Raw genomic sequence first — 22,718 nt, 5'->3', positions numbered from 1 at the left:
AAAACAAGGACCTTAAATACAGTTTAAATGTACAGTTTCAGTATTCTACTTAGCTAGTGACACAGCACTTATTCTACTTCATTCACTAATTACAAATCTTTGTGAACATTATGATGTACCTTGATTTTTAATGAGCTGTTTTTAAGAATATGAATGAAAATATGAGTTCATTTGTTATAATAAAAACTGATCACTTTGTTGACTTATCTACAGAACATATGTAAATGCGCAACTAGCATTTATTGATGCTTACCATGAGTCAGGTACAGTAGGGAGAATTTTACCTAAACTCATCTGTCCCTCAGGATTGTGAAGTATGGTTATATCCCCATGTTACAGATGAAAGAACGCTTGAAAAATTAAGAACTTTTTTATAGCTAATATTAATTATACAGACAATAAAGGGAAATTCTCTGGTTTTAACACAAGCTTCTTTGCTGCCAGAACCTGTGTTCTTATGCACAATCGTGTCTTTCTTTTTACATCAATGCATGTATCATCTCATATTTCCTCAGTCACTGCACAAGGATAAAGGCTTTGCAAAGTTTTTATCTTAAACAAATACAAGCTATTCAAAGTGAAAAGAAACTGTATCTAGAGTTTACATCACACTTCATATTCTTTTGTGATTCTCTTCCTGATTTTTCCTTTTCCCTTTTTCCATAAAGCCATCTCTCATTGAGTTTACAAAGGACTGGGGTCCATGCCATGCAAACAATATTTATTCTCCTTGCAGTGCCAAAAATTCATTCACAAAGGCTTTCAGCTCAGCTGGCCCTCTGCAATAGACTTAAATAAATCTGTAACCTTGGCAACCCTTCAAGGACTGATTCACAGGGATCTCAGTTCTGATGTCTCCCTTTTCATCTGGCAATTGCTAACTCTTAAAGGGTCTATTGTATTTTTTTCGAATTGTACTAAACAAAAATTCTTTGAAGCACTCAATACCAGGGTCAGGACTCTGACAATTTAATCATGAATGAAAGAGTTGCTTGGTCTTTAAAAGGATTATTTAGAACAAACAAGATAGAAACAGACTCATAGACCCAGAGAACAGACTGATGGTTGCCAGAGGAGACGAAGGTTTGGGGGTGGGGAGGGTGAAAAGATGAAGGGATTAAGAAGTACAAATTGGTAGTTACAGAATAGTCATGGGGATATAAAATACAGAGAAGATATAATAAATGATATTTTAATAGCTATGTATGCTGTCAGATGGGTACTAGAAATATTGAAAAATCCTATCTAATAAAAGAGTAATATGCAAATTGGCCACATCCCCACAAGCCACACCCACCAGCCAATCAAGAGAAAGTATGCAAATTAACCCAACCAAGATGGCTGTGGCTACAGAGAGAGCAGGAGGCTTGGGTTTCCCTAGCAATGGAGGAAGCCAAGCATTCCACCTGCTCTGGCAGGCCCAGGCTTCCACTCAAGGCTACAAAGTTTCAATTATAGAAGATAAATAAATCCCAACAAAAATGGCTGCGGCCAATTGAAACTTCTATGTTTCAATTATAGAAGATAAATAAATCCTGGATCCCAGGGCCTCCCCTTGGGTCACTGGGGGGCATTGCCAGCCTGCAAACCACCACAGGCTCCTTGCCCAGGCCACCCCATGCCCTAAAGGAATGTCCACCCTGATCCAGGATACCCTTCAGGGCAAACCAGTTGGCCCCTACCAGGGCACCAGGCCTCTATCTTATCTAATCCTATCTAATAAAAGAGTAATATGCAAATTGTCTATCACTCTAACGCACAAGATGGCCGCCCCCATGTGGTCAAAGATTACTGCCCCCATGTGGCCACAAGATGGCCACCACAAGATGGCCAGCAGGAGAGGGCGGTTGGGAGGGACCCAGGCCTACAAGGGAGGGCAGTTGGGTGTGATCAAGCCTGCAAGGGAGGGCAGTTAGGGGTGACCAGGCCTGTAAGGAAGGGCAGTTAGGGGCAAACAGACTGGCAGGGGAGAAGTTAGGCATCAATCAGGCTAGCAGGGGAGTGATTAGGGGTGATCAGGTTGGCAGGCAGAAGCAGTTAGGGGCAATCAGGAAGGTAAGCAGGCTAGCAATTGGGAGCCAGCAGTACTGGATTGTGAGAGAGATGTTTGACTGGATCGGGCCTAAACGAGCAGTAGGACATTCTTCTAGGGATCTCAGATTGGAGAGGGTGCAGGCCGGGCTGAGGGATACACACCCCCGTGCATGAATTTCATGCACCGGCCTCTAGTCACTGTTAAAGTATATGGTTTCCTAACCCCTATACTATACACCTGAAACTAAAACAAAACAATATTGAATGGAAACTGTCATTGAAAAATAAATTAAAAACAAATAACAAAAGGTTAAAGAAAATGCCGCGCTGTCCAGAAGCAGCGGTGGGTTACCTGGCATGGAGGCGGTCACCAGCAGCTTCACCTCGCACTGCTCCTTCTTCATGGTCTGCTTCAGGTCCTTGAAGAAGAGGCCCTCCACGTAGCCCACCACCTCCCACAGGAAGGTCAGGGTGGCAGAAATGGCATCCATGCCCCACTCGCAAGGGGTCCGCACGAAGTACATGATCAGTCCCACCTGCAAGGCAGAACAGGGAGAGTTCACACAGCCACACTGGTCCTGCGTGCACATTCTCATTTCCTTGGCTTTCCTTTTCTTGATTCGTTTTTTGTACCTTTGTATTTTCTGTTCAAATACTTCTCTAGCACTTTCATTTTAAAAGATGTTTATTGGCTTTTAGAGAGAGAGAGAGAGAGAGAGAGAAAACGAGAGGGATATATAAAGAGAGACATGGATGTGAGAGCGAAACATTGATCGGCTGCCTCTAACGCGTCCCCTAACGGGGATTGAGCCCGCAACCTGGGCATGTGCCCTGACCAGGAATCTGAAGGGCAACACTTCGGTGCTTAGGATGATGCCCAATCAGCTGAGCCGCACTGGCCAGGGCTCTCCAACACTTGCATGGCAGTAAGCAGGAGAGGGCAAAACACTGATCAGAATGGATTGCTGCCAGTTTATAGGTGTCACTAAAAATGCTGCTTCTTAAGAGGAAAGCAGATCAGTCTTCCAGGCTTTAAGCCACTTGCCGCTCAGGTAGTTGGGTGACCTAATAATAACCTCTGTATGATATTTGCCCAAACACTCTTGGCAGACTGGGTTATGTCTAATGGTCTGAACTGAAGAGCACTCTGCTTGGCTAAGTCGGTGAACTTTAAAGCCACTGTGTCCTCTCAGTAACTTTGAAGGCTGCATGTCCTGTACGTTTTAAGCTGACATTTAAAATGCCTCATTATAAGGTTACCTTTTGTTAATAGGAATAGAGTATATTAAACATTCTATACATTTAAATAAGAGCAGAACTGACTGTAACTGGAATGTGTATTTCATCAAGCTTGATGAAATACACTTTCACTGCCTTATTCAATGATGCCCAACAAAAATCAGAAAGAAAGTGTAAAAGTTCACCCCCCTTCTGGTGGCTTTTATCCATTGTTCCTTAAAAAACTTGCTAATCCTATACAAGTTTCCAGTTACATTGAAAACATCAGTGTCACTGATCTAATCTGAAGGCTGGATAACCTAATGAGGGTCAACATCAGCCCTCGTGGAGATCTGTAAAAGAGAGAAAAGGTGCGAAGTCCTATGGATTTTAAGTGCCTCGACCAGTCAGAAATGTGGCTTCCTTAAAACTAACAGAGTGCATCGCCTCTCTCTGTCTAATGTAGGGGTGTCGAACTCAATCAGAGAAGGGGCCAAAATCTAAAATCCAGCCTAAATCGCGGGCCGAATATTTACTGAACAGTCATAAACTGACAATGTCATAAACTGACAGCGGAATGCAGTGATGACAGCGCAGTGCGGGCCACATTGCAAGGCCTGGCGGGCTGGATTTGGCCCGCGGGCCTTGTGTTTGACACATGTGGTCTAATGTGTCTGTCAATGGAGCCTGCTGGGACCTGTGATGGTCTGGGTGGGGTGGGGGCACTTTCTGTGTGCTGTAGGAGAATGACGATTGAGAGGGCAAGCATGCTCAAACAGCGTTAATACATATTCATAAGCTGAAGATTTGGAGATTTATTCCCTTACAACGTTGTGGGCAGCACACTCCTGTAAAAGTCTGCACCTAGGCCCAGAGGCGCTCAGACCCCAGGCGGAAGATCTCTGAGTCAAGTTACGCAGTGGATGGAAATGTCCCTAACAACTGCCCAGCCGGCATGGCTCAGTGACTGAGCGTCAAATTGTGAACCAGGAGGTTGCAGTTCGATTCCCGGTCCAGTCATATGCCCAGCTTATGGGCTCAGTCCCCAGTGTGGGGTGGGCAGGAGGCAGCTGATCGATGGTTCTCTCTCCATCATTGGTGTTTCTCTCTCCTTCTCCCCTCCTCTATGAAATCAATAAAAATATATTAAAATAAAATAAATGTCCCTAACAAAGTCTGGAAGAGATGAATTAGTGTTCCCAATATCCCTGCCACACACATCTATAATAGTTGTTAGATAAAAGACGTATAATAAGAGTAATGGTTTAAAAACTGCTATGCTCCTCACTATTGTGCCATTCTGAGTACAAGATCCTTTCCCTAGTCCACCTAAAATATCCATGTGCATGGGATTCAGGGAAAGACTAAGGTTTAGGCAGAAACGCAGAAACAGAAATTTGTAATCATTCAAACAAGGTTTCAAAGCAAAGGCAAAGCATGGTTATCGTTATCCCTTTTCTCTTATGCATTACCCAGCTAAGAAGACGGTGTCTACCACTAAAGTTGTTTTGATTTTGGAATTGACGGAAGTGTATGGCAGAAGGGAAGTGAGATGTCATCTTTGTACCTCCATGCTAAAGGAGGGAAGAGAGCAGTGGTCCAGGAAGCACTTCCCATACCTAGTGGCCTGGGAATGGGCGGGCACCCTGAAGGGGCCCTTGTTCCCAGTCGCTGTGAGGGTGTCTGACAAGAGTTCAACTCAGAGACATTCCACACCAACCTGGACGCAACATAAACTGGGCAGAGCACACACCTGAGGGAGGCCTTGATATTTGGCTTTGATGATCTACTTTTGGCTTTTGTGAGATGTAGACAGGACCAGAAGTAGCAGAAGGTTTGGCTGGAGAGTTTCTAGATAGAATTGGCAAATGCCGGTGTCATTTGTATAGGGTCCTCTAGCTGTAGCCATTTGGGACTCACTCCCAGAACTCAGCAGGGGCTGAGGTGAGGTCTCTCAGAAATCTGATCGATGTCCCTAACAAAGTCTGGAAGAGATGAATTAATGTTCCCAATATCCCTCCCATGCACATCTATAATAGTTGTTAGATAAAAGACGTCTCTCAGAAATCACTGTTAAGAGCAGAGGGACCCCAAGTCACAGCAGCCATGGGCTTTGGTGTCCACTGGCTGAGAGAGGGCACCGTCTCATGAAAGCAAGAGCCAGAGCAAACATTGAGCAGGGATGGAAGGCTGAGCAAAGGTCTTCTTTCTTCCCAGCTTCACATGGTGTTTGAAGATGAAAGCAGTTGGAAGGGACGGGAATTCCTAGAAACTAAGTATTTTTAGCCAAGAGACACTGAACACCATCCAAAGGTACTATTTATAGACTTTTTATCAGTCTGAGCTTAAAACGGGATTGGACATGATTTTTATTACTTTCCTTGTCAACCACCAGGTGGGCTCTTAGGAGAAAAACCAAACCAGCCATAGAGAGGAGAAAGGAATTACCAATGTCCTCTGCACGTTAATGCTGTCGTGTAAGCTGCATTTATCATTTTGCTACAGGCGCATAGGAACAACTCTTCGACTCCCCAACCTGCTGGAAGACCAATGACAGCAATGGGGAAGGAAGAGTTTCTCTCAGCACAGACATTTATTTGGCATCTGTCTGCCTGGATGAAGGTGCAATTTCAAACAACAGGCATCATACGAACAGTCCCCAAACTGCATAGGGTGCAAGGAGAATGCAAAGAAACGGGTAAATTCTGGAGGGTGCAGAAAGGAGTTGCCAGGATGGCTTAAGGCATAGATAGTTCGCATACTAAAGTACACTTACAAATACTTTCCACTTAGGGCAATATTTGTGTGCACGAGTGTGTGTGTGTGTGTGTGTGTGTGTGTGTGTGTGTGATAGTGAGATAAGGGAAAAATGACAAAAAACTACATACTATGGGTTTTCTCAAACCAAAATTAGGAACTAACATGAGGAAGTTGTAGAATGCCCAAGACAGAGAGGAGGCTAACACTTATTGAGCACCCACCACATATCAAGGACTGTGCCAGAGAGGGAACTTAGCCGATTATGATACACTGAGTAGACAGATTATTATGATCTCTGAATGCATAATAATCTGGCCACTCTGTGTGTGTGTGTGTGTGTGTGTGTGTGTGTATGTGTATGTATATGTATATATATGTGTGTGTGTGTGTATATATATATATATATATATATATATATATATATATATATATATATATTCAAGCCCAGTGCATGAATTCGTGCATGGGTGGGGTCCAGCCAACTTGGCCAGGGAAAGGGGACATGGGTGGTTAGCCAGCCTGCCTGCTGGTCGAACCTCGTGATCAAGGGGACAATTTGCATATTAGCCTTTTATTATATAGAATATACTGTGAGTGGCCAGAGTATTTCTGGCCGCTCTGTATTTAGCTGACTACGATTCACTTTCAGTCACACGTTAATGGGAAGACCTTTTCTCTTGTTGTTGCTTCTTACTTGGAAGGAATGTTTATAATCTCCTGGAGGCTGAAACTCACCAAGTAGTTGAACAGGATGTGAGATGTCTGAGCAGGAAAGTCTCCAATATTCAGGAGAAGTTTTCGCAGCATGTACATTAACTCATCCTGAAAGAAAAGAATTCTACGTCATTCAGCTGTCATGCTGTAGGCAATAAAATTAACCTTTTAAAAAGTAGGGGGTTGGATATTCCCTACTTTTGCCCACATTTGATTTCCATTTTGTTCGACATTTTAACATAGTCTATGTGATACTTGTGACAGTGTTTAAACCAACTCTAACACCTTCTCCTAGGAGCTAATATATAAAATCACTGAGCAGCAGTTGGACAACTTTTTTAAAAATCATGGGAAAGTGGTATATTTCATCAACTCTCTTTGCTATGGCTGCCAGGCATGATGAAACATGCAGAGAACTTATGCTTTTTAAAATTCTTTTTTTAAACACCTGTGCCCATTCCTAAAGGGTGGAGCCTAGACCAGAAGACTGGAGAACCGCCATTAAGCAAACCAGGCTTATTGAACTTCATAGCTTAACTTCTTAGATTTCGAGTGAAACAGGTAAAGCTAGGCCCGTGATCAGCAAACTGCAGCTTGAGAGCCATACGTGGCTCTTTGGCCCCTTGAGTGTGGCTCTTCCACAAAATACCACGGCCTGGGTGAGTCTATTTTGAAGAAGTGGCGTTAGAAGAAGCTTAAGTTTAAAAAATTTGGTTCTCAAAAGAAATTTCAATCGTTGTACTGTTGGTATTTGGCTGTGTTGACTAGTGAGTTTGCCCACCACTGAGCTAGGCCAAGAGAAGATAATAAAAATGTAATCAACCTTACATTTCAGAAGCTAAACTCAGGCTTCTAGCAAACAGGATCATAACATATAAATGAACATACCTTTCAGTAATCAGTGAGTTTTACCATTGCTCAGAAAACTACTTTTACTTGGCACAGTCTTATTAAATTAGAATTTTTGAATAAAGAGTTTCAATGTATTTTAATAACCATACCTGCATCTATCACAGTCTACCAAGCAGAGTTCAACAGATGTTCTAAGAAAATTATACTGAATTTAATCTTTGTTTAAAAGACTGAGAATCTGTTTGGTTATATCATAGTGTTATCCTAAGCAGTGCACCATAGGTACACTATGGATACATCAGTTAATAGAGAAATTAGAAAGAAAACAACAAAGTTTAACATTGCTCATCCTATCTTTATCAGAAGACAGGGATGTTGCACACACAGAATTGTTTGTTTTTAACAATGTTCACACATATAGCTACACATTAAAAAAGAGCACTTTACTTGTCTATTGCTGATGGTCAGTTTTTCCAGAAAATGTCGAAGAACTGTTGATGGATCTTCAATTAGACAGTTCCACAAGACTTGTTGGGCCACAGCACTCACTTTAGAAGAGAAAGGAAATTGACTATTTGTCTTAAATGGAAATAAACCTATTAGATAAAGTATTCAAGCAATTTACTAAGCTTTAATTAGTCTCTATTGTTTTTGCCTTAAAAAAGTTTGAACTTTCCTCCCTTGCACCCCCTTTTATCGATACCAACCATGGGTATTTTCATTTAAAATAACCTTTGTAGTTCTTTCAGCTGAAGTGTAATATTTCATTGTTTTAAACAAAAATGTTGTTTACAGTTGTTATTGTCATTAGATTGTATCTATATCTTTTGCCCTTTTTTTTGGGGGGGGATTTAAAAAATCATTACTTTTTTTTTTTGAACATTAAGAATATTAAACTGTTACAAATGTAAATCATCTCTACCTCCAGTTTATCATTTCATGTTTCAATTATTTTCTTTGGAAATATAACCAAGTGGAAAGATGGCATTAGCGATGCAAAGCTAACAGCTAAGATTTCTAAGGTGGCTAAAATCACCATTTGATTTCCAGGTGGCCAAATAAGTGTTGTTCTGTTCTCTGGTCATGAACAATGCCCCTGCACCCAGCTACTTATTTTAAGTGCAATTTTTTTAGTCATAAAGTTGGAGAGGAAGAGAAAGTGATAGTGGTAAAGTACAGTATACTGCAAACCTATAACTGTAACATATGCATAGGACAACTCAACATGTGGCCAATAGTTAATACAGGCAAGAACACCCTACTATCCTATACCACAGGAACAGTGTAAGTATTTGGTTTTACTAATAAAACCGTACCTGCTACTCCATCTTCCCGTACCTCCCCATCCTCCATGAGATGAACAATGGGGAGCACTGCTGCACAGATGCATGCTGGGAACACCGCCTGTGGGGGCTGAGGCACATGGTGATTTGGCGTGTGTTCCGTGGTGTGCTCTTCATCTGAGGCAGGAGACATAATCGAGGTGCTCTTATTCAGTATTGTAATTCTAGTGAATAACACTTCTCAGTTCAAGACCTACTTATTTAACATGCGTTGGTTTATAGGTATCCCACCATCATTTGTTGCAAAGACTATTCTTTCCCCATTGAGTTTTCTTGGTACCCTTTTGAAACATGAAATCAATATAAGTATAATGGTTTCCTTCTGGTTGTTCAAATCTATTCAGTTGATCTTCATGTTAACCCTTATGTTAACATCATCTCCATCAGCACTGGTCATTTTTTAAAGTTCCCCCGGGTTGTGTAGCCAAGGGGTGATAACCAATGGTTTCTGTACAACTTTTTAAATATGATTTTATAAATGAGTGATGAAACTTGCATAACCATGAAGTATCATTTCTGTATGACTTTTTGATGACTTTCTGAATCAGGGATGAAATTTGATAATCATGAAGCAGTGAGTCCCAGGTAGCTGCTCATTATCAGGGAGGCATATCTTTTAAATTATTGGGAATGAAGAACATCACATCCCTCTTCCCCCTAGAATCAGATTTCATTACAGGAGGAGCATAAGCTGTGGTCTTTCTTTGGTTGTTTCATGATTCCAGAACAGCTTCTTAAAACATCTTCCTAGAAATTTGCCACACACGGAGATACCGAGTAGATTTAAGAAATACTGATGTGTGAGTCCCACCCTTACAGATTTGGATTTGTAATGTGTAGGCTGTTAGCTGGCAATTGAGTCTATGAAACCCTCAGCAACAACTTATAAAGGACAATTGCTGGATAAAATCAATGATAAATTTTTTAGGCTACCATTCAATCCAATATATTTTTAGAACTTCAAGTTATGAAACAAGCTATTTAATGAAGGCAGTGAAGTGAAATAATGTTAACTGGAAACTGTTTCAAAATCCACATGTCATGAGGAATAAATATCGTATTTGCAAGAGGACACACCTTCAGCACTGACAGCCGAACGCACCGACCAGACCGACCCTCGGCGGAAGGAGTAATTCCTGTGGGAAGTACTGGAGGTACAGGATGGACTGACAGACAGTCGGCGGGATGCCAGATTGGTGACTTCTTCTACTGGCAAAGAATATGGGGAACGTGAACTTTGGTTTCATAACAAAATAGCTATTATCACAACTCTAGCTGTACTTGCATTATAAGTGTATACTGCTCTCACAGCATAAATCTTAAATAAGTTAAAGTATACTTAGAAAAGGAAAAATATATATCAGAAAGATAAAATTCCTCCCCAAGGTTCCATAAAAAGCAAAGCAGAGAATCACTGATTCCAGAAGGGTTCCTAAGTCATTTTCTGATACCAACCAACAAATTGTCTGTACTTCTGAGGGTTGAAGGTAGTTAATAGACTAATCCTATTTTTAATGATGAAAGACTGATGGCATCTACTTTTGTAAACACTCCAGATTTAGCTGTTCCCTGAATCGCAATCACTGCTTGGTCCATTTTCATACTGGCTTGTTCAGTGTGGCTATCATTCACCTCTTGAAACAGACCGACTGTGATCATTTAGAAAATTGAAATATTTCTTTCTTAGGACAGAGTCAGGAGGTGGGAGAGAGACAGAGGAAGCATATCACCTTATTTCACATAAAATTATCAATGTTTCCTTTAGTGCAAGCTCTTTCCCGTTCCCGGGACTCCGCCCCACAAGAAGCCCTGTGTGCAGAGGGCACCTTCTTCCTCCGGCTCTGAGTTGGGTGTGCAGGTGGGCTCGTAGCAAGCCTCCTGGGTGATGGGGATGGCGGTGATGAGGCTGGCTTCTCGGCCAAGACGCTTCTTCTCTTCCTCCTGTTGCAAGTTCTTTAAGATGTGTTCTGCCCTTTGATGGGAACGGGACACAGCCCGGGCGGAAAAGGATTTCTATGGAGACATGAAGGCAAGTTTATTGAATAGCAACTCTTCTGCGAGGTCCCAAGCATAGAGTGTTCAATGAATTACACAAATATGGTACTCTGTCCTCAGGAAACATTAGTGCCTCCATGATCTAAGTTGGGGAGATTTACTTGTTTTTCTACCAAGTTCCCAGGTTGGTACAACTCAGCTATTGTTTTTCACTCAATCGGAATAATTCTTCAAGAATGTTCAAAAAGCTATTCCTAAAGGGTTAACAAAAATTCTTATTGGCAGAGTGTCCCACGGTAAAATTGCACAACATGTTATGAACCTAAAGTAGTCATAGTGTAGCGCAAATAAGTTAAAATGTAAAAGCTATCAAGACTACAGTATAGCTGGGACCGGTTTGGCTCTGTGGATAGAGCGTCGGCCTGCGGACTGAAAGGTCCCGGGTTCGATTCCGGTCAAGGGCATGTACCTTGGTTGTGGGCACATCCCCAGTAGGGGGTGTGCAAGAGGCAGCTGATCGATGGTTCTCTCTCATCGATGTTTCTAACTCTCTATCCCTTTCTCTTCCTCTCTGTAAAATATCAATAAAATATATATATTAAAAAAAAAAAGACTACAGTATAAAATTTCCAAAAGTTTCATATTATTTAAAGTAAAAAAGGGGGTGACAGTGGAAGAATATCATGTAAGGAAAAATATCCTGAGAATAATTTACATCTAAAAAATTTGTGCTTTAGAAAATTAACCTTCATTCGAAACGCTAACAGCAAGATACCCATGAAAATACACATATGGTGACAAAATAAGCCAGCGGAAAATCATTTTTTGGGGGAAGAGAGAATGGAAAAGAATCCCAAATCAAATTTAAAGAAAATATCCCTTTATTAACTTTTGGTCAAGAATATGTATATTTTCAGAAAACAACTCCAAGACCATCTGGAATCCTTTAACAGAGAGGAATAGACAGAAGCGCTCCAGCCATGAAGACAGAAGAGACACAATTCAGAGATGGAAGATGCTGACGACGCCTCAGCATACCAGCAGACAGCAGCTGCGGGTTGCTGAAGGATGCCCAGGACCAAACCAGAGATGGTCGGACCTGCATTACCGCCATTTGTCCACCAACCAGATCTGAAATATCATGGCTGGCATGTACACATAAGGAACTATCTGGCATTGAAATTGGGACTCAAAAGAACTGTTGGCCCAGAAAGGAACTCACTACAGACTGACTCATTTGCCTCTCAGCATATCCATTATGGCTTGTTGCAGTTTAGGTTCTTACAAGGGTATTTCTTGGATCACATGATCTCACACATCTAGAGGAAATAATGAACAACATAAACAGACCCAGAGAAAGAGAACCAGCAATCAGGCTCTCAAACCTCAGAGGGAAAGTAAGGGAGGATGGGGGTAAGGGGAAGAGATCAACCAAAGGACTTGTGTGCATACATATGGGCCTGGCCAGTGGCCATGGACAACGGGGGCTTGAGGGGCATATCTAGGGAGGGGTTTGGGATGGGAATGCGGGAATAAGGACAATTATGTGAGACCATAATCAATAATAAAAAAAAAAAGAATGTCTGTGATTTCTGAAAAAATCCTTTAGGATTTGGGGTGATATCAATGATTCACTCTTTAAACATTAAAGACAAATGATTTTTAATACTCTGCATATTGTTTGAACTGGTTTTAACTGAAGGTCATTTATTTCATAAGGTTAATAAAAGAGAAAGTCAAAATCGTGGAAAGGAAGAGGAAAGAGATCTACTTCTCATATAAACCCATTACTTATGTGATTTATTTTATTTTTTAAATCTCACATATCTACCACAGTATAAATACATAATGCTCTATATAATAAAAGCCTAATATGCTAAGTGTCTGGTCAACCAGTCAACCGTTCAACCAATCAAAGTGTAATATTCTAATGATATGCTAAGGCCACTGTGTTGTTATTATGTTATTATGACAACAAATAAACATGAACACATTCCTAGTTTGCCTCTCTAACATGTACACCATGAAGCCTGGGGGAAAGAAAGTGCCAATTACTCACAGACTGGTCTTCATTGATGGGGTCCTGGACACTCCCGCAGCACTGAGGGACCCACGGGGGGTCAAACATCGGGACAGACGGCATTCCAAGCACTGGCGAGGGCAGGGTGAAGTTTATACTGGGAGGCGGGATCTGTTAGTTGATATAAAAAGAATGAGATGAGTAAGATGAAGAATAATTTTGAATGACTCAGAAGTATGATTATGACATAATCTCACAGAGCTCAGGATGTTATAGAGCACAGGATGAACCGCTCTAGGGCTCAGTTTACTCATTAATCAAATGAAGGGTTTCAACTAAATGGTCCCTATTTTTGTTAACCCCCCATCCTCCAAATACATCTCTCTGTGTGTAGATAGTGAAATGTCTGGATGATTATACACCGAACTTTTAAGTGCTTACCTCTGGGGATAGTAGTGATATCTAGAGGTTTACAGAGATTTGATTTTCTTACTTTATGTTCGTCTATATTTTATTTTTTAACAATAAGAATTCACTCACCGATGAGTTAAGTTTACTTATATAATCAGAGAAACACGAAAAGAAGCATCTCTTAGGCCATACACTGCAGACTTGGTTCAAGGATTTCAACAACGTTTGGGTGGGGCTTGTTCATCTAATTGCCACGTGGGCAGGATCCCTCACCTTGAAAATCTGCTGCGCTCCCTCCTCCATCCGGGGCCAGACCTGATAGCGAAATCTCCAGAGCGTGTGAAACTTGAGGACGGCATTCAGCCTCTGCACTGTCTCCGGATGCTGGAACTCTGACATCAGCATGTCGGACACGGCCTCGGGGACTTTCACGGCACACAGCAGGAACATGGCAGCTGGAGACAGTCATCGAATCATCAGCCACGCGGCTTTTCACGGCATGGTTTCAGGGGACGGAGAGAAGGGAGGATTGCTCCCCTCTCCTCCAAAGGACTTCTGAGCTCCTCGAGCCGGGCCACCAGCATCGGGAAGAGCAAACCTCGTTCCAGTCGCTGGAAACCAAACGCCATCCTACGTGACAACCACACAGGCTTCCAGTGTCTGGGGCCAGGGCAGCGACAACACGACATGCCAATAGAATAACTCATTCTAGGCGAAGTCTGCTTTGGCGCACAGTGCAAAGTGAATGCCAGAGGAAGCAAGTGCAAAAAGGAGACTGCATATTGAAATATCCTCTTTAGGAAGTGGCTAGAGACACCTTATAATAACCCAGGGACAATATGTAAAAATATCAATTCAAAGCTGTCTCAGTGACATCAGCTGTGTTAAAAATAAAATCTACCTTATAGACTTTTTAAACTTTTACCCTTCCTAGAGTAAGAAGAGATCGAAAAGCTGAAAGAGATTAATAAACCCTATTATCATTGCTGTTTTTTAAAAAATATATTTTTATTGATATCAGAGAGGGAGAGGGAAAGAGAGATAGGAACATCAATGATGAGAGAGAATCATTGATCGGCTGCCTCCTGCAACTGGGCATGTGCCATGACCAGAGATTGAACTCCTGGTTTATAGGTCGATGCTCAACCACTGAGCCATGCCAGCTGGGCTTTTTAATTTCCAGAAAATATAAATGACAATAAGAGAAAGGTCAGAACATAAAGTCATGAGTTATAAAGTTAATGAAAAATGAGAATATGCATGAAATCAGATATGACCAAACAGTTTTAAGAAACTAAGGTTGACTTGATGGAGCCAATAAAAGCCTCTTGGAAAAAGCTGGCTTGGTTCCCTGCAGGCTATCCAGGTGAGTAAGGAAGATCACTTCCATGTAGGCCCAGGAACTGGATGTCTTTGGGACTTCAAGAAGAGAGGAATTTACCTGAATGCCACCCTGTTTCCCCAAAAATAAGATAGTGTCTTATATTAATTTTTGCTCCCAAAGATGCTCTAGGTCTTATTTTCAGGGGATGTCTTATTTTTCCATGAAGAAGAATACGGTACACATTTATTGTTAAATGAAAAAAAAAGGAAATTTATTACACGTATATGGTACGGTAGTATGATAGTTGTCAACACAAGCCAGACAAACTGTGAATCCTACAGTATCAAGAATTTACTCATTTATTCAATGACAATCATGTCATCATCTTCTGGAACATCATCATAACAACCCAATTCCTGAATTTCCTGGTGAATTTCTTGTGACTCCATTTCTTTCAGAATCAGTGGACCAAATCTCTCATGTTTAGCCTAGGGGGGCCTTATTTTCAGGGGGATGCCTTATTTTTCACTCAGAAGGAAACCTGTAAGTACGTCTTATTTTCGGAGGATGTCTTATTTTCAGGGAAACACGGTAGATAATTATTGTAGGTGAAGTCTGATGGTGAGTTTTTGGCTTGGCTTTTTAGTCTGGAGAGGCTTTTAAAAATCCAACCTAAGATTTCTTACAAAAAGTTCCAGGAAAACACATTTAAAAAGAGGTCAAGCACTACACTCATTGCACTCATATAAATGATCAAGCCAACTTTAAAAAGACTAGATTTATTTTGCAAACAAATTCATCTTACTGTGATAGTCTTTGATAGAAATAAGGGTGGTTGTTGGTGGAAAAAAAATATGGTTAGGTAGAAAATTATAATACAACCTTATAGATAGAAGATTCTAGGCCTGTACATTATCTTGGAGGCTTTATTATATATCTGTACACCGAACTAGATTCTGAATTCTTACAGTTTCCTCAAATATCTCGCCACAACTCTCTTAACGAACATTTCCAATTTCCCCTCCACCCTTCTGACTTGGAATCACTAAAAATAAAGACTGCCCTTAAATCTGTTAGAAATGAACCATTTTAGGCCCTCCTCACTATGCAGATGGCAGCCAAACTTCAGGGACTTGAATATTGGCTCTCCATCCTCCAACTAAAAAGAGCTCCTCCAGATTCTCGGAACTTCAGACCCTAGAGAAATCTAAAATTCAAGTTCACTGTGAGAGTCCTCCCCAGAAGCAGGCGCCATCTTGTGGCCAAACAACTCTCCCAGGATCACAGATCAAGGTCCTCATCTTTTTGTTCTTGTTTTGCGCTAGGAGTGGAATGGCTGGATCATATAGCAAGTGTAGTGACATGATTTCTATGATATCATTTTTATATTTATTTTTATTTTTTTGATCCTCACCTGAGGACATTTTTTCCCCATTGATTTTAGAGAGAGTGGAAGAGAGGGAAAGACAGAGAGAAACATTGATGTGAGAGAAGCACATCAATTGGTTGCTTCTTGCATGTGCCCTGACCATGATGTGGGCTGGGAAAGAATCTGTAACCAAGGTATGTGCTCTTGATCAGAGTCAAACTGGAGCAGTCCAATGCTCTATCCACTGAGCAAAACTGGCTAGGGCTAAATTACTTTCATAGTTAAGTATTACAGATGTCCTTTTCCTTCCCCCATTAACCCCTTCTAGTATGCCCCTGTCCTCTGCCCCAGGTCTTCACCACCCTATAGTCTATGTCCATGGTTATGCATATATGCATATAATTTATTTGGTTAATCTCTTCCTCCCCCACCCTTATTCCCCATGAAACTTTTTTTTTCTTTTGCATCTTCACTACTTGATTTTTCTCTCTGTTATGCACCTTAACTCTGGCAACCATTGCTAAATCTACTGCTAAGGCCCTAGCTGCACAACAAAAGTCCCTGGAGCTTCTTGCTAAGGAGGTTTTAGAATGATTTCCTTATTGTCTGTGTCACAGCAAGTACCTCACACTGTGCCGGGTCAGCACCTCTGTGTTGTAGCAAATCTAAGAAATGCACAAACAAGCCAACTGGCTCATGCCCTTTCAGCTAGAAAATTATAAATAAATGTTTGCTTTATTTGATGCCACTGGTCTGTTTCATGGGGGCCCTGGCTAAGGACTATACTCCAGTTTCCTTCTAATAGTTACCACTGACGTCTCCCTGGTGTGCTGTGTTCTCTCAGAGGTCTGATATGCATGCTCAGCTATCAGCGGCACATCACTGTGCTTAGAGACACAAAGATAAAATGAACAAAGACATGAACAGCAAAATAATGCTTCCACAGATCTGACAGCATAGCCTATAGGTTTCACAATGAGACAAAAAGCAACTTAACTCTAATGTGACTGAAAGTGGTGCTCATACCAGTTGGTTTTTTGTTGTTTGTTTGTTTGTTTTTTACCAATTTTTAAAATCAGTATCTCACATATGAGAAGGTGACCAAAAGGAGGAGATGGTTAAGTTAGTTAAACAAGGAGGCCATTATAGGGATGTGGCTTTAATGCCATGGGGGCCTGTGTAAGCAACCCAAAAACTCAGCCTGGAAATGCTGCAAGGATGTCAATCAAAATGCCAAGGAAAACCAATCACAGTCAGTCAACTGGGCTTTAAGTTATAGCCGGTCAATAACTGTCTTAGTTTGCTCTGTCTTTTCTCTATAAACGTCTCTTTCTGAACTCCAGGTAGAGAGCTCATCCCTTCTGCTTTGGCACTGCTCAACCGGAATTGCATTTTTGCTCAAATAAACTCTTTAAATTAAAAAATGGATCTCCTAGATATAAATGAAAAATGTAAAATACAAATGGTGTTGTCCTGTTTGTGTGAAAAAAAGGAAACATGCAACACATACAATATATACATGCATACATATACCTAGTGTACCCCAGAAGGGTCCTGAGACACTTAAAAATGTTTGCCTCTGGGGAAGTGGATTGGGAGTCAAGGGAAAAGAGTTACACTTAATTTCATACTTTTTTGTATGATTTGAATTATCACCTTTGTATTCTGCAATAAAAATAAGTATATAAAACTAAAGAAATATGTTCAAAAAGCAGGAAAAAAGTGAAGAGCCCACATTTTGCACCTACTACCTTTGGACATGCAATTTAAGTTTCAACAAATTTGTTTTAATATTATAATTTGGATATAGAACATTGCTCATGGGGAGGGTGGGGGTAAGAGGGAGAGATCAACCAAAGGACTTGTATGCATGCATATGAGCCTAACCAATGGACACAGACAAGAGGGGGGTGAAGGCATGAGTGAGGGATTGGGGGGGAGTATTGGGGGAATAAGGTCACATATGTTACACCTTAATCAATAAAGATTTTTTTTTTTTTTAAAGAACATTGCTCACATAAGATTTAAAGAAAGCAAACGATGGTGGTTCATGGTAAATCTGGGCAATAAAACAACACCACCACAAAAAAAGAATTTGACCTTTTGTGAAATATGGAGAACATGCAGGTTCCGGAGAAAACTACTCTATAATTTGGTGACAGCCTGGGAGAGACCTGTGCAAACTACACAGGGAAATGGAGAGTCCACACAGAGCCGTGGCCCGCCTCACTGCAGTGCGCGGCTCCGTTCGGAGTCCTCACGATGGCTGACCATCTGCCCGAGGAGTAAGAGGGGGATAACTGCGTCTCTCTCCTTTCAACCCCGGGACGCGCGTCAGCAGGACCGGGGTCCCGGGGGGTCTCTCCTTACCTGCCGCCCCAGCCATGTGCTCATCCATGCTGAGCAGGAGCTCCCAGGCGGCTGGCTGGATGTCCCCATACATCTCCTCTGTCAGGATCGGCGCCGCCTTGATGAGCAGAGACAAGGGGGCAGGCGACAGGCTCATCACCTGGGAACAGGGAAACCAAAGCTTGGCTTGCGGGACTGCTCCACGCACCTTGAGCCTCATGTGCCCCTTCTCCCAGGCCTTTCCTTAATGGTCTTAGAACACCTTCTAAAATGGAGCGTGTTTATTGGCATGGCATATTATAAGCTTTATACCTTCTTAGTTGGTACATAATTAGAAAAAAAATCATACTAATTTTATGATGCTTTCACCAAAAATGGCTTTGCAAACACCTAAAGAATAAACTATAAAGTACAGCTCTAGGAGAAAAACGAGTCTCCAGCCAACATATCTGTGCTAAGAGTCCTGATGGGCTTTAAAAAATTATATATATATGATTTCAGAGAGGAAGGGAGAGGGAGATCAAAACATCAATGATGAGAATCATTGATTGGCTATCTTCTGCACCCCCCACACTGAGGATTGAGCCCGCTACCTGGGCTTGTACCCTGACTGGGAATCGAACCATGACCTCGTGGTTCACAGGTTGAAGCTCAACCACTGAGCCATGCTGGCCAGGCCAGATGGGTTTTGGAAGCATCCTGTTTTCCATTCCTGTTAAGACTTGATTTCCACTGATAACTAAGAGCAATCTCTAATTTACAAAGGAGTTTTACTCAGAAAGTTAGTTTTCCAAATCAAGGTGAATTTGGATGGCATTTTGCTCTTGAAATACTATTACATCTTATGGGTATTACCCCTGATTAGCCCACAAAATCCCATGTAATCCATTATTTCAGATAATTTAGGCAATCAATGTAGGTTCCAAGGGAGTCTAGGTCTTTAACCATCATTTTAAACACTTCCCAGGAAAATTGTAAAAATGCCTCTTTCCCCCTCCCTGCTCAGAGAAATGTATTATGACTTAGAGCTTTGATTGTAATAACAATATATCGAAGTGTCAAGCACTGAATGAGTAGGTAAGCGCAGTATTTTATTTAATCCATGTAATAATTCTTTAAGATGGGTCTAGTTATAATCCTACAGCAGATGATAACTAAGATGGAGAGAAATTAGGTAAGTTGCCCAAAGACTGGTGCCAGAGCAGCAGATGTGGGATTGGGGTCCAGATGCTGTCATGCCAAGACCCATGAGCACCGCCACCACACGCCAGTGGGAACCTAGCTCCATTGGGGGAGGGGGAGAGGCGTGGTTACAGCCAAACTCCCAAAGCCCTGTTGCAGTGGCAGTTGGCTGCCTTGCACACTTGGTGGCACTCTTGCTCATCAATGAAAGGAACCATCATGTCAACACTGTGCCCAATGGCACCGTATGTCCCCAGCATTAGCTAATAGGATAGCCAGAGCCCTCTGCCTGTCATGGCTCCTTGAATGTTCCCGGTCCAGGCGCCAATACCTGCAGTCTGATGTACTTCAGCATCCCCGAGTCCTTCTTCCCTTCCAGGTTGGCATCGGAAACTCTCTTCTTCAGAGACGGCGTCCTCAGGCAGGACTTGTCCGAGCACTGGAAAGCACAGGGGCTGTGTCACCCTGAGGGCTGTGCCCGCTCCCAAACCCACAGCATCTCCAGACCACCCTCCTCATCTCGTGGGAAAGGCGATTCCGGGCCTTGTGTGGTGCCATACTCTTGGAAAATCACATGTGGTTGACTTTGTAATAAAAAGGAAGCCTAGGGATATTTATCAGCAGGTCTTTACCCGAAGGAAACAGGATCCAGGGAGATGAAGTAGTTGGACCGAGTTGTGAAGCTGGTTGTTAGCAGAATGAGAGAAGGACAAGGGCCTCTGGGCTTTCATTCCAGGGCTAATTACACTCCACCACGCTGCTAAAACACAGCCCTTTTAAAATAGGACGTCAATTAAAATCCACTCTACCTAGTAGTCCCTTTACAGGACTGGAGGTTGCAAGTCAACTATTTGGTCACATAAGAATGAAAATATTTCAGGGAGGAGTGTGAGGAAGTAATAATAAGAAGACTCTTTTAGGAAGCACGAGTTCAGAGCATCTATGATCTAAGCCTGAGTTGCACAGGTAGGCTACCTTCTTTAAAAAAAAGCATGCTCATCTAATTCTCCTCTCAAACTGGTCCACCCCCCAACCCCCACCCCCGTCCAAGAATAGCCTGACTCATCTGTGTAAGCACGAAGGAGACACTGTCTTCCCTGACTCCCTAAGGCCACAGAATGGAGTGGACCGAGCAGCTGGGGGAATGATCGGTGACAGGTTCTTGTTTATTTATCCTGAGACCAGCTCCCTCCTATTTCTGCACTCCAGGCTGTGCAAAGAGGGATCCAGCTCTTTGTACAGAATAAATGTCCATTTGTTTTTCCAGTGCCATGTCAATGAAACACTTGCTCCCTCGATGCCAAAGGACAGACTGAGCTCCTTAAGATTTCTGAACAGTGCGCCACAGTGTTCTAGAGGGAGAGGTTTTGAAAGGAAAGGCACATCTAAAAGTACAAGCATGTTCCAAGAAAGTCTTTCAAAACTCCGACAAAAAGACCCAAGACAACGCATGTATTATATGACTGGTGTAGAATGAACTTTTTACATGAATCTACTTTGAAATGAATTCGAAATGTTGCTGTGTTTTCTAAAGGTAAAAACTTGGGAGCACATACTTGGAAACACATGTCATTTTGGGAGAGAAATCCTACATTTTTTTTTCTGTGAATGAAAAGCAATAAATAAACACAAATATCATGCCTATTTCTTATAATTTGAAAACAGCCTTCAAGATCCAACTCAAATTCCCCCTCCTTTCTGAAGCCTTTAAAAGCACTGTTAAAAGAATGTGATAATCATTTTCCATAGAAATAGAGAGAATGATTGTCACATGTAATTTCAGAATGTAAGGAAGTGGCACCTCTTTTTTATTCTATTTATAAAACAATACAGGCAAATTGCAGAATATCTGGAAAACCAACACAAAAAACTATATAGAAGAAAATAAAAATGCCTAAAATCCCCTGCCCTGTGAGGGTCACTATGACCTTATAATGAATATTTCCCAGGTTATTACAATTATTTTAAAACATAAATTCTTGAATTTTATAAATATTTCACTCTTCTCCTATGGATATGTTTTAATGAAAACTTACCCTATTTATTAATATTTAATTTAACAAATGTTATTCAGAATTTTTGGAAAATATGACTCCTTTTTTTCATCAGCAAGCACTAATTGAATGCTTATTCCCTTTAGAACATACAAGGTACAGATATGTAGGAAAAATCTAATAAACTCTTTGATCACCTTCGTATATATCTGGTAGTTTATAATACTGTTGGAGTTTGGAAGTGCAGTGACATAGACTACCAGACGCACGGTGAGTCTCTGAGCACTAAGAAGCAGAGGAACAGGTTGGTCATAGTGAGATGGGTTAACAAAATGTACTCACTGCCACACACATATTCTACCATAAAGCCAGTCAAAAAGGAAATAGGAACAAAATACCAGTTGCTCATTAATACTTGATTTTATTCAGAAGCACTGCTTTCACTCTTGATTTACTGCCCACTCTGTTTTCACTTTGGCTCTGAAAATGTGCGCATTGTTCCTTCACGTGACAGAATCAGAACAGGCAAATGGAAACACCACGAGAGGGGAAAACAACAGCAGAGCTTGAACAGGAGGCGGCATTTTGAAAATAAAATGTTTACCACAGAAGACTCAATGCATCTTTTGAGCTCTCCACCCGTGTGACTAATTTAAATAAGCTAAGAAGAGAGGACACTCACTTCTTTCCTTTCTCTTCCCTTCCAGAAACGTAAGCAATGCAGATAAACGGTTCCTGCTGCTTCAGGTCCTGTTTGGACCAGAGGGGGAGGGCACTCACGAAACACAGCAGCACAATGCAGCCCCCTATCATATCCAGCCCCATGGTATGGACTCAGTATGGACCATAGGTTCTTTAAAAATTTGCTAAATAGACAGATGGATGGATGGAGGAATGAATGATCAATGGAATGAAGAATCCAAAAAAGCACAAGTAAATGCCCGTGTCATTTAAAGAAAGGAGGGAAGGAAAATAACAGTACCCATTAAGGATGCCCTTAATACTGGGTAGACAAGAAAAGGCTTCAGAAAGGAGGGGGAATTTGAGTTGGATCTTGAAGGCTGCTTGGGTTTGGTCATGTATGGGTTTACAGGTGAGGGTACAGTTGGAGCAGATACGGCAGAAAGAAATCTCAGAGTCTGTGAGCAACGGA

At 41.6% G+C, this 22,718-nt stretch overlaps 1 protein-coding gene across 17 annotated transcripts in view; it reads right to left on the bottom strand.

Annotated features, from left to right (window-relative positions):
* UNC80 (unc-80 homolog, NALCN channel complex subunit) overlaps positions 1 to 22,718 on the bottom strand; it is a 167,642-nt gene that overhangs the window by 49,808 nt on the left and 95,116 nt on the right. For 15 of the 17 annotated variants that reach the window (XM_084893323.1, XM_084893324.1, XM_084893337.1 and 12 more), the window contains 10 exons: positions 19,903 to 20,010; positions 18,411 to 18,549; positions 13,621 to 13,802; positions 12,976 to 13,107; positions 10,748 to 10,934; positions 9,999 to 10,130; positions 8,895 to 9,038; positions 8,026 to 8,126; positions 6,748 to 6,834; positions 2,387 to 2,570 (listed from right to left, as the gene is read on the bottom strand). In XM_084893323.1, the coding sequence (XP_084749449.1) occupies positions 2,387 to 2,570; positions 6,748 to 6,834; positions 8,026 to 8,126; positions 8,895 to 9,038; positions 9,999 to 10,130; positions 10,748 to 10,934; positions 12,976 to 13,107; positions 13,621 to 13,802; positions 18,411 to 18,549; positions 19,903 to 20,010 (1,396 nt within the window). The remainder of the gene's footprint in view (positions 1 to 2,386; positions 2,571 to 6,747; positions 6,835 to 8,025; positions 8,127 to 8,894; positions 9,039 to 9,998; positions 10,131 to 10,747; positions 10,935 to 12,975; positions 13,108 to 13,620; positions 13,803 to 18,410; positions 18,550 to 19,902; positions 20,011 to 22,718) is intronic. The other 2 variants (XM_084893332.1, XM_084893326.1) reach the window with 1 other exon arrangement.

This window comes from Pipistrellus hanaki (assembly GCF_964339955.1).
Source record: "Pipistrellus hanaki genome assembly, chromosome: 8".
NCBI classification, from domain to species: domain Eukaryota; kingdom Metazoa; phylum Chordata; class Mammalia; order Chiroptera; family Vespertilionidae; genus Pipistrellus; species Pipistrellus hanaki.
The sequence above is the reverse complement of the archived record's forward strand: the minus strand, read 5'-3'. Positions and strand labels throughout refer to the sequence as shown.